Consider the following 13,408-nt stretch of genomic DNA (forward strand, 5'->3'; position numbering starts at 1 on the left):
ATGAATGGCATTTTGAGCCCAGAGTGCACCTTGACATGCCGTTCACAACAGCATGGTTCACAGATAACTGCTGCAATAATAAGGGGCACAGATGCACAGGCCATTAGCTACATAAAGGTTAGTAACTGAATGGTATTTTCATAGATGATTATATTTATATATATATCTATATGTAAAGTATATAATATATGAAATATATAATAATAAATATATAATACATATATATTATATAATGTATTAATTTAAAAATATTATATATATTGTATATATATAATATACATATATAAAATATATATATATAATTAATATATATATAAAATAATATATATATAATATATATTTTAGATATATATATATAAATATATATTATAATATATAATAATATATATATGATATAAAAATATAATATAATATAATAAATATATTATACTATATATTTTATATATAATATTATATACATATTATTTTATATAATATATATATATATATTATATATTATATCTATATATTTTTATATATATGTTATATATTTATTATATTCATAATGTGTAATATACATAAAATATATATGTTATATATGATATTTTACAATTATATGTAAATCATAGCAAAATATATATAGTATATATATATTTATATATTTCTATATATGCATATAACATGTATTAAATTTATATATATGATACATGTATAAAAACTACATATTATATATATATATATATATATATATATACATACATACATATTATTATGTATATATATATATATATATCTATTATATTACATACATAATATACATACATATATATATGTATATATATATGTATTATTATATATTATATATATATTATATAATATATTAATACATATACAATATATATTGTATACCCCTTTAAATACATAATATATTTTTATATACATATATATACTACATATATAATTTTATTTATATATTATATTTTTTTAAATTTTATATAATATATATATACATTATATATATACATACATAATATCATACTATATATTGTATATATAATATTGTATAAAAATATATATATTATATATATATATATCTATATACTAAATATTTATATACATATACACATATTTACATTATATACATACATATATTTAAACATGTTATATTTTATTTATGGGATATTATATATTGATGGTATTTATATAATATATATTTATATAATATGTATATTTAATATATGATATTTATAAACTATTAATGTTATATCATATATAAGTTATTTATGTTATATATATATATTTTATATAATATATATATATATATATATATTATATGTAATAGAATTATAAATGGTAATTATATAGAATATATATGTAATATTTATATAATTTTCTATTAAATAATATTAACATATGTACATATACACAATACTATTTTACCCAAAAACCCTGTGCATGATATATATGGCCCCTTGCCCACTGGGAGTTTTTCTTTATTGATTTTTTACACATAGATGGCTTTTTATTGTACTAAATCGCCAAATTTTCCAATTAAAGAGTTCTGCTTGTTCCCCACCTGTATTTGCCTTTTCCTTGAATTTTTTTAAAATGAAATTTTTGTTTTCTTTTTTAAAAATTTTCTGCTACTAATTTTAATTTAAAATTAGGAAATACTTATAATGTAAAAAAATAAAACCATTGAAATTGATAGCATTATAAAAAAAAAAGGGGGAATTTTTTAAAAGAAATTTTGACTCCCCCTGGGGCTAAGGGACTTGCAGACCATATTTGTGCAGTGACTTTCATTTTAAAAAATTTAAAAAAGCATAAATTTTTCCCACCAAAATTGGGTTATAGGGACCAACCCAAAATAGGGGGGTATAGGATCTAATTGATATAATTAGCCTATGTTATATGTACAAGTAAAGAAAGGGAAAATTTCCAAAAACTTTTTAAACTAAAACTGGGGTTTTTTCTTGGGGGCTCAAAGGGGATAAAAAGCTAAAAGGTAAACTTCGACAAAAGGTGGTTAACCCCCAGGTAAACCTGTAGGACTTTTGGTTTTTTGCAGTCCCCCCATATGGGACTTGGTTATTAAAATTGGGACTTGGGTTGATTTCAAATGTCCCAAAAAAAAACTTTTATAACCCTTATAAAAAAAATTTTTTCACAATGATGTTAAGAAAATTTTTAAATATTTTTCCCTTTAATGTGTGGTTTTTTTGTACTTTATGCAAAAATGAAATTTTCCCTCGAGACTCCCTTGGGTATAGGGTTTTTTTAGGGGCCTATAAATTTTAAAACCCATTCAAAGCACTAAAGTTAAAATAAAGTATAACTAATGATAACATTCTGATTTGGAATCGGGGTCTAAAAGGGGCTTTAACGTCCCCCTGTTTGGGAAATTCCCTTTTGGGTTTTAATTTTTTCCCTTTCTGTTGTGACCCACAATGAAGGGCCCCCCTATTGTTTGGGAAATTTGAACTTTTAAAAATAAATGAATATTGATTATTTTTTCATTGAAAAGATTTGTACACAGTGAACCTGCATAAAAAGGGAAAAATTTTAATGGGTTTTGAAAAGGGGGCTTATGCACTCCTTTTAAAAAGGGGTTGATCACTTTGCACACCCTTTTTGTTGTTTTCAGTAAAAAATTCAACCTAGGGAAAATATTATATATATAAAATATATATAATTTTTATATTATTATATTTTATATATTATATATATATATATTTAAAATATACATTATATATTTTATAAAATTATATTTTTAGCTTTATTTTTAGGGACTATAAAAACAGAAATAACCGACCCCACCCCCGGGGGTCCCAATCATTTTTCACTTTTTTGCAAAAAAAAATGTCTCAAATTACTGAAAAGCCCCAAAATTGTAATGGTTTTTCGCCCCAAAAAACATTTTTTTTTCAAATATCAATAAAAAAAATGATTTTAAACTGAAAAAAAATAATATTTTTTTTTTTATTTAAAATCGGGGTTACTTCCCTTTTAAAGAAAGGGTGATTAAAAAATTAATCTTTGTGCGTTGTTTTACATACCATATTAACTGTCGTACAAGTTAAAACCACCCAGTGACCAGCTCCCCCCTCCCATTTTGGAGCACTGAAAAAAATTTGACGTTCTTGGAAATTCTCACTGTAAAATAATTTTACATGTGTGCTTCCATAATTCTCAAAATTTTTTAACCAATATGTTGTATTCAAACTAGAAAACATAAATTATATTTAAAATTTTGTACTGATTTTGGGCCTCCTCTTTTTCCATTTTTTTCCAATCAGATTTTCTAAAAAAAAACTTAGTTTAGATTTGTTGTCTTTATGATTTAAAATGCATTTATTAAAAATTTCAGACAGGAATCTTTACTTTCATAAAAAAAAAAAAAAAAAAAAAAAAAAAAAATTATATATTATAATTTTATTATTATATATAACTATTTTTTTAAAATTTTTTTATATTAAAATTTTAATATACAAAATATGGGCCCTATTGAAAACAAATTCTGATTAAAATTGGAATAATGTCCCTCTTATTATTATTATTTTTTTTCTCATTGTTTTGCAAAAAATAACAGAAATAACCCAAATTTGTAATGTTTTTCCCGATCTCAAGGTCAAAGTTTTCAGTACTTTTTTTCCCTAAGCGGGTTTTGTAAATTTTGAGTGCCTGCATACCTTATTCATTCTTCTGCAAGTGGTTCAGAGTGTGCAAATCGTACCATGCCCTGATTTTTGAATTTCAAAATATATATAAATATATATGCATGGCCAAAAAAAAATGAAAATTTTGTTCCTCATGGCAGAGTCCGAAAAAAAAATAAAAATAAACGGAAATAAAAAAATCGGAGCATGATACAACCTTCCTATAGAGTTAATCAAAGTAAAGAATATTTTTAGGTAGTTCAGGGATAAAAATTTAACCAAAGGGATTTTCCACCAACAAAGGCAAAAAAAAAAAAAAAAAAAAAAAAAAAAAAAAAAAAAAAAAAAAAAAAAAAAAATCTATTTTTTCCAACTTGTGGTAGTGCCACCACTGCAAGAGGGGGGATTCCCTGTTTAAATGATATATGACAAATCACAATTTTATACTCTATAATATACAAAAGAAATCAACTATATATATCTACAACTTTTTTTCTTTTTTTTTAATCTAAGGGGGTGGACAAGGTAGGGGTTTTCTCCCGGGCAATCCCCCTTTAAATTTTCTCCTTTTACAGTAGAACCCTTGATAATTTTAAACCTTTCCCAAGGGGAATTTTTTTTGCAGCCTTCTTTTTTGGAGACAACAACTCTCCCCTGTCCCTTTTTAAAAATTTAGTCTAGGAAAAAGGAAACCCCTACTCTTAACCAAAAAAAGGGCAACTTCAGATGGGCCTAAGTAATCAAATACTGATTTTCAATGATAAATAGGTAATTAGATTGCAAAAAATATCTTCAAGTTGTATTTAAAAAAGATTTTCTTGAAAAAAAAATCAATTTTCTCCCCAATAAAATGGGGGAAAACTCTTTTTAAAAAAGGTGAGAAAAAAAATGAAAATGCAAAATATTTGTCAAATAAAATTTTTTGAAGTAAAAAAGCAAAAGGAACCTCAAACAAATGAGGCTTTTTGGGAAAACGGCTTTTTAGAAAAAACCCTTTTTCCCCCCAATCTACCTGAAAATTTTTAAATATTCTTATTGCATTTTATGTCCAATCCAGAAAAAATTCATGGAAACTGTGAAGCTCATGTTAGAAACATTCTTCACAAATTTCAGGCTATATTTCACTTATCAAGTTTCTGTGCATAGCTGTGTGTATATATGTATATATATACACATAAATATATATGTGTATATTCAAATATTATATGGGAAAAATATATAAAGTTATTAAAATATTGGTAATAATAATATATATTATTTTAAAATATATATAAAATATATATATTTTTATAAAATTTGGGTTTACATATATTTATATACCTAAACTACTAAACTATCTACTATCTATCTATCTCTTTGATTTTTTTATATGTAATATATACAAATATATATTTATACATATATAATAATTAAAATTAAAATATATATAATTTTAAAATATATATATTAATTTTATATTTTATAATTTCTATAATATGTAATTTTTTTGCATATGTTATATGCATATGTATAAATGTTTTTATATATTCATATATTTTATTTATAGTTATATAATATAAAATATATTATTTTTTTTTTATCCCTATAATGTATATATATATTTTCTATAAAAAGTTATACCACATTGGGATATCATAAAGTTTTATATATGTATCATATATATACATGCATATTTATTGTATATATATTTATACCTAAAATTTTATATATAATATATTTATTTTATATAATATATATATATATATATATTATATATTTATTTTTTTTTTAAAAAATATGAAAAAATGTTAATATTCTGTATATATAAATATATAATAAATAAATAAATTTTTTATAATTTTTAAATAATATAAAATGTAAAACTTTTTTATATTATATATTTTAAAAATATATTATTATTAATATATATATATTATATTATTATATAATATTTATATTATTATTTATAACGTATTGCAAAATTATATATATTTATTTTATATTTTATTTTAATTTTTTATTATATATTTATATATTTCATTATTAACAAATTTTTATATTTATAAATATTATTTATATTATATTATATATTTATATAATATTAATATATAAATGTATGTAACATACCATTTTATTTTGTTTTTATATTGGGATACATATTTTTGTAAAACATATATAAATACATATTATATGTATGTATACATATAAATATATATATATTAAAATATATATTATATAAAATATATATATATATATATATATATATATATATATATATACAAACACATATATACATTATAAACATATAATATATAAAATAATTATACATATATATATATATATATTATATATCATTTATATACAATACTATATAAATTTTAAAATATATAAAAATATATAACATATAATATTCCCCATATATATATATAAATATAAAATATATTAATATATTATATATTTTTTAATTTTATATAAAAATTTTATTCTAAATTTATAGTATCTCTTTTAAATAAAAATAATTATATACATATTATATTAAATATAATTATTTTATAAAAAAATATATTTTTAAAACAAATATAATCTATTATTAATTTAAACAAAAATATAAAATTTAATACAATATATAATATATATATAAAATTAAAATATAATAATTAATATATAAATTTTTTTTTATTTTATTTTATTTTATTTTATATATTATATATTTATTTTTATATTTTATAATAAACGTTTTATATATAAAATTTTTTATAATTTTATTTATATTTATATTTTTATTATTATATTTATATATATATATATATATATATATATAAAAATATAAATATAGTAATAACTTATATATATTATAATTTTATATTATTATATAAAATATATATTTAAAATCATATATATATTATAATATATATATATATATATAAAAATTAAAATGTATATAAATATATAATATTTAATAATGTATATATAATTTTATAAAATATAATTTTAATATAATATATATATAATATATATTAATATATATTTACAAAAATATAAAAATATATATCTTTTTAATAAAATTTTTTCATACATATAAAATTTTATATTATTTATATATTCTATATATATATTACATTTTAAAAATATTATAATATTTTTATTAATATATTATTTATATATTTACAAATTTTAAAACCAATATATATACCTAAAATTTTCTATATTTATATATATATTATTTTAAAAATATATATAGTATATATAATATTATTTTCATCATTATATATACCAAATATATTTTCCCTTTTATAAAAAATAATATTTATTAAAATAAAAAAAAATATATATATAAATATCAAAAAATATATATCTATAATATATTTTAAAATTTTAATATTTTTTATATAATTTTATCTATTCATATATTATATATTAAAATATAACATATATATAACTTTTTTTATTTATATTTATTTTATTATATTAATATAATATATATATATATAAATATTTTGTTTTTTATAAAAATTTTAACCCCCTTTTTTATTAAACTAAAAAAAATATATATTTATAATAATTTTAAATTTTTTGTCCATATTTTATTAACATATTACAGAAAATATATCTATTATATTATCTTTTATTATATTATATTATTAGGATATATATATATTTATATTATATTATATTTAAAAAATGTTTCAATATATAATTTTTTATATTTAATATTTGTATTTATATTTATTTATATTTTTTTATATTTAAAATTTTGTTATTTTATAATTAATAGATTTTATAAAGTTTTTATATTTTTATATTATTTATTTTATTTTATTTTTATTATATTTAAAATATATATTATTTTTATTTTCTGTTCATATATTTTTATATATAGTATTTATGCTTATATATATATATGATTATTTGTGTATATATAATATTAATATTATATTATTATGTTTTTATTTTATATGTATATTATTATATTAATTTTGTATATTTAGGGATTATTTATATATTATGTATATATATTTTATATTTTCTGTAAAACTTTTGTATATTATAAAAATATTGTTGTTATATTATTTTATATATTTGTAAATTTTATATTGTTTATATGTTTTCTTATGTAATTTTTAAAATTTTAATTTAATTTATGTAATAATATGTTGTATATATATTTTTTATTTGTTTTTTTGTATGGGATATTTATTTATATATTTTTTATTTTATAGATTTTGTTTTTTAAAATTTTTTTTAACTTGTATTTTAAAATTTATTCTGTTTTTTAGATATATTTTTAATGTTTAAAAAATATAAATGTTGATAATTTTTCTTTATATATAGGTTTTATTTTATATTTTAAAAGGGTATATTTTATAAATATATTTGGGGATTAAAGTAATTTTTGTTATATATATGTATATATATACATATATATTTTATTTTTTATAATATTTATAAAATATATTATATATATTTATTGTATATATTATATATATTATATTTTTTATATATTTTTATGTATTAAAAACCCCATTGGGAAAAAATAAAAATATATGTATTATCTTATAAAAGTATAATTATATTTTTTTTGGGGTTTGGTTTATTATATTTACATTATGTATTATGTATGTTTTTATATTTTTGTTTTTAAACTATATTATATATATATGTAATATATATGGGGATGATTTTTTATAGTATAAAATTTTATTTATTATTGTCTTTATATGTCGTATTTAGGGGCTTTATTTATATGTTGTATAAAATTTGTTGTAATTTTAAAATATCTATTTATTATTATTTATTTTTATTGTTACATTTTATGTATTTTTATATATGTTTTATATATATGTTTCTATATTTTTATTTTATTATTTTATTTTAAAATTTTTATATTGTATTTTTATTATTAAGGTTTTTATTATATTTTATAATATAATTTTTTTATTTATATATAATTTTTAACCAACCCCATGGAATAAAACTTTTATAGATTAAGTATATATTTTAAAATTTATAATATGTATATTTATTTTGGGGGTTTTTTTTGTTTATATTTTTATATATACATATTTTTAGATAAAGGTTTTTTGTTTATATTTTATGGGGGTTTTTTTAATTATATATTATTTTAGAAAATTTATATATATGTATTTTATATGTATATTTTATTATATATTTTTTATATATTTTTATAATTATTAAAATAGTATTAAAAAAAAATTTAAAAATGTATATTTTAATATATATAAAAAAATTTTTTTTGTTGTTTTTGTTGTGTTTTGGGTTTATATATATTTTTAATATATGTATTATGTAATGGGTTTTTTATATTTGTTATTTTTTATATATTTTAAATTTTGTTATAATTTATGGGGCTATTAATTTTATATATATTATATAATTTTATATGTATATATATTTTCTTAAATTGTTTATATATATGGTTTTTTTTATACCCTTTAATTATATATTTTTTTATTTAATATTTATATATATCTTATATGTATTTATATCAATATTTATATATAATGTCTTTATATTAATATATTATATATATTATATATTAAATATTATGTTTTTTTTAATATATATTTATTATTATATTAATTGTTTCCCCTTTTTTCTGCTTCCTTTTTCCCTTTTATATATATATTATATTATAAATTATATATATTATATATTTTATATATAATATATATTTTAATCCTATAATTCTCTACTAGTCTACATACAAACCCCTTGCATAAAAAGAAAATTTCATACTTAATAATAATTATAAAATTTGAATATAGATATTGTTTTGGTTGTTTTGTGTGGTTTTTTTATATATTTTAATACAATATGTATATTGTATTTTATAAAAATTTATGTTTATTTATATATATTATATATATATATTATATATATATAATTTAAAAATATATAATATTATATAAAAATTATATAATATAAATTATATATATTAAAAAATTATATATATATATAAAATATATATTAATATTCTATTTATATAATAATAATTATAAAATTTTAAAAAATAATATATAAATAATCTATATATATATATATATTAAAATATAAAAAATTTTTTATTATAATATATTTGTTTTTTTTTTTTTTTTTTTTAAAAATTTTATATATATATATATATTTTAATTTTAAAATATATATATACATATATATATATTATATATAGGGAAAAATAATAAATACTAATTTTAAAAATATACATAATAATAAATTTCATACAAAAAATAATTTTAAAAATAATTTTTAAAATAATTTTTTAAATATTTTAATATATTTTAAAATTTTTTATATATATATACTTGTTATATTTCTATATATATATTAACATATATATATATTATATTTTTATATATAGAATTTTACATATTTGTAATAATTAGATATTAAATTTTATATTTTTATTTTTTTATATATAGATAATTTAAACTTTATATATAATTTATTATTTATATATATATTATAATAAAAAAAAAAAAAAAAAAAAAAAAAAAAAAAAAAAAAAAAAAAAAAAATATATCTTAATTTTTAATAATAATATATTATTTTAAAAAAAAATAATATATTTTATATATATATAATTTCATTTTATAATAAAATTTTTTATTTAATTTTTATAATAATAATTTTATATATATATATATTTTTTAATTTTTTTAATTATATAAAATTTTTTTTTATTTTTTTTTAAAATATATATTATTTATATTATATTATATATATATAAAAATATATATATTTTTTATAATATGATATATAATATTCATATATATAAAAATTATATATATAATATTATATATATATTTTATAAAAAATAAAATTAATTATTTAATTTTATTAAAAATACTATATATATAATATTTATAATATATTTCCCCAAAAAAAAAAAAAAAAAAAACAAAAAACACAAAAAACAACACCCCAAAAAAAAAAAAAAAAAATATAATATATATATTATATTTTATATATTTTATAAAATATATTTTAATAAATACAAAAATATAAATTTTATATATATTAAAAATATATATTTTATATATAAAAACATTTTATAAATGTACTTAAAAGAAAGAAACATAATTATTTAAATTTAAAATATTTATAATTATATATATATATATAATATTATATAAATTTTATATATAAAATCTTATATATAAAAAAATATATTTTATTTTATTGGAAAATATAAAAAAATTTTTCAAATAAGGAATAGATCTTATTAAAATATATAAATTCTTAAATTTTAAAAACAAAAATATTATTTTTATTAAAAATACATATTTTTCCTATATATATATATAATTTATATATAAAAAATAAATATAAATATATAATTAAATATTAAATATATATAATTTTTTTGTTAAAAAATTTAAAATTTAAAACTTTTATTGTAAAGAATATATTAAAATATAGTAAAATTTTTTATATAAAATTTATATTATAAACATTCTATATAAAATAATATATATAAAATTTTAAAATTTTATTTTAACATAAATTTTTTTTATTTTTTATAAAATTTTATATTTTTATCTTTTATAAATTTTATATATATATATATATATTTTAAAATTTTAAAATATATATATATTGGATTATTATATATATTTATATATAAAATAAAATTATATTTTATATGGAAAATTTGTAATATAAATTATAAAAATAAATTATAATTTTATTATATATTTTCCATTTTTTTTTTGTAATTTTTAAATTTTGAACACTTATTAAAATATACATAAAACATCTTATATACATTTTAATTAAAATAAATAATAAATAATTCCCTTTTTAAATTTTAAAAGCACATAAAATTTTTTTAAATATATTATATTTATATATATTTAAATCAAATATATTTAGATAAGGAAAAAATTTTAAAAAATTACTTTTATATAATGTTAACAAAAATATGTTAAATACATTAAAAAAAAAAGAAAACATTCGTTTTACCCCCTCGGCAAAAACTAACCGTTTAAAAGAAAATTAAAATTATGGGGCCTAAAATATATTAATTTTAATAATATTAAAATTATATAATATATATTTATATAGGGATATAAAAAATTTTTTTAAATTTATATTATATATTTTAAAATATTTATATATTTCATATAATATATATTTTATACTAAATCCTATATCATATATATACATTTTTTATATAATACAAATATAATAATTCTCATATTATACTATTTATCTTTTAAAAGATATAAAATAATTTTATATTATACCTCCTATAATATAACCCATAAATTCCCCTTATATACATATACAATATTCCAATTTAAATATATTGTTAAAAATAATATATACAAATATATAATTTTATTATACTTTTATATATTTTAAATATATTCATATATACTAATTAAAACAAAAAACCAAAAAAAAAAAAAAAGTATAATATAATATAATTTTAAAAATATATATATGAAATATATTAAAATTAAATAATATATAAAATATATATATATTATATATAAAATAAAATAATTTTATTTATATTAAATATAATTTTTATACATTAAAATTTATAAATTATATACCTAAATTTACAAATTAATATTTAATTTAAAAATTATAACCCTTCCCAAAATATAAAAAAAACACACAAACCCCCAAAACCCCCAAAAAAAAAACCCACACCCAAAAATTTTTTTTTTTTAGAATTTTAAATTTTATTTAACCAAGGGGACAACACCTTTAAAACAGATTTATTAAATAATTTTAATATATAAGTTTTTCCCCTTTTAAATTTTAAAAAATTTTTCAATATTTTTTAAGTATATTATTTTCTATATTTTTAAATTTAAATATTTAAATTTAATTATTAAATAATAATTCCTTTTTAATTCACTTTTTAATATAATTCTTAATTCCCCAAAAAAAAAGCCCCCACAAAAAAAAAAAAACCCAAAAAAACCCCTCCCCCCAGCCAAAAACCAACACACCAAAAAACCAAAAACAACCAAACACCCCAAAACCCCCCAAAAAAACAATTTATATATTATATAAACATAATATATATATATATGATTTTAAAAAAAATTTTTAAAAATATATTTAATTAATTTAAAAAAACAAAAAAAAAAAAAAAAAAAAAAAAAAAAACAAAAAACAAAATATACAAAATATAAAAAAATAATAAAAAAATATAAAAAAAAATATAAAAACATATATAAAAAATAAAAAAACAACACACAAAAAAAAAAAAACAAAAAAAAACAACATAACCCCCAAAAACCCATATATTAAAAATACACCTATTTTAAAACATATATTACACAACAAAAACAAAAACAAAACACAAAAAAACACCCCACAAAACCCCACCCCCCAAAAACAAAAACACACAAAAACACACACACACAAAACCCCACCCCACAAAAACCCACAAAACCAAAAACAACAAAAACCCCAAAATAAAAAAAAAAAAAGGAAACACCACACACACACAAAAAACAAAAAAAAAAAAAAAAAAAAATTTAATTAATAATAAAAACACCCAAAAACCCCAAAAAAACCCCGAAAAAACCCAAAAACAATGGGGAAAATTCAAAAACCTTTTAAAAAACATATATAATACCCCAAAATTTTTTTCAAAGTATTTTTTTTTTTAATATACATTTTATCATTTTTCACACACCCCACCCCACACACACACCAAAAAACACAACCCCCACCCCAAAAACACACAACACACACCACACACACACACCACCACACACAAATGACACACAAACACACACCCCACA

General features: G+C 14.8%; 1 protein-coding gene across 1 annotated transcript in view; it reads left to right on the forward strand.

Annotated features, from left to right (window-relative positions):
- LOC119571303 (inhibitor of Bruton tyrosine kinase-like) overlaps positions 1-13,408 on the forward strand; it is a gene marked incomplete at its 3' end in the record, with an annotated part of 17,651 nt that continues 4,243 nt past the window's right edge. The window contains 1 exon segment of the mRNA XM_037918680.1: positions 1-117. Coding sequence (XP_037774608.1) covers positions 1-117 — 117 coding nt within the window.

The sequence above is a fragment of the Penaeus monodon genome, unplaced genomic scaffold (genome assembly GCF_015228065.2).
Source record: "Penaeus monodon isolate SGIC_2016 unplaced genomic scaffold, NSTDA_Pmon_1 PmonScaffold_584, whole genome shotgun sequence".
Taxonomy (NCBI): Eukaryota; Metazoa; Arthropoda; class Malacostraca; order Decapoda; family Penaeidae; genus Penaeus; species Penaeus monodon.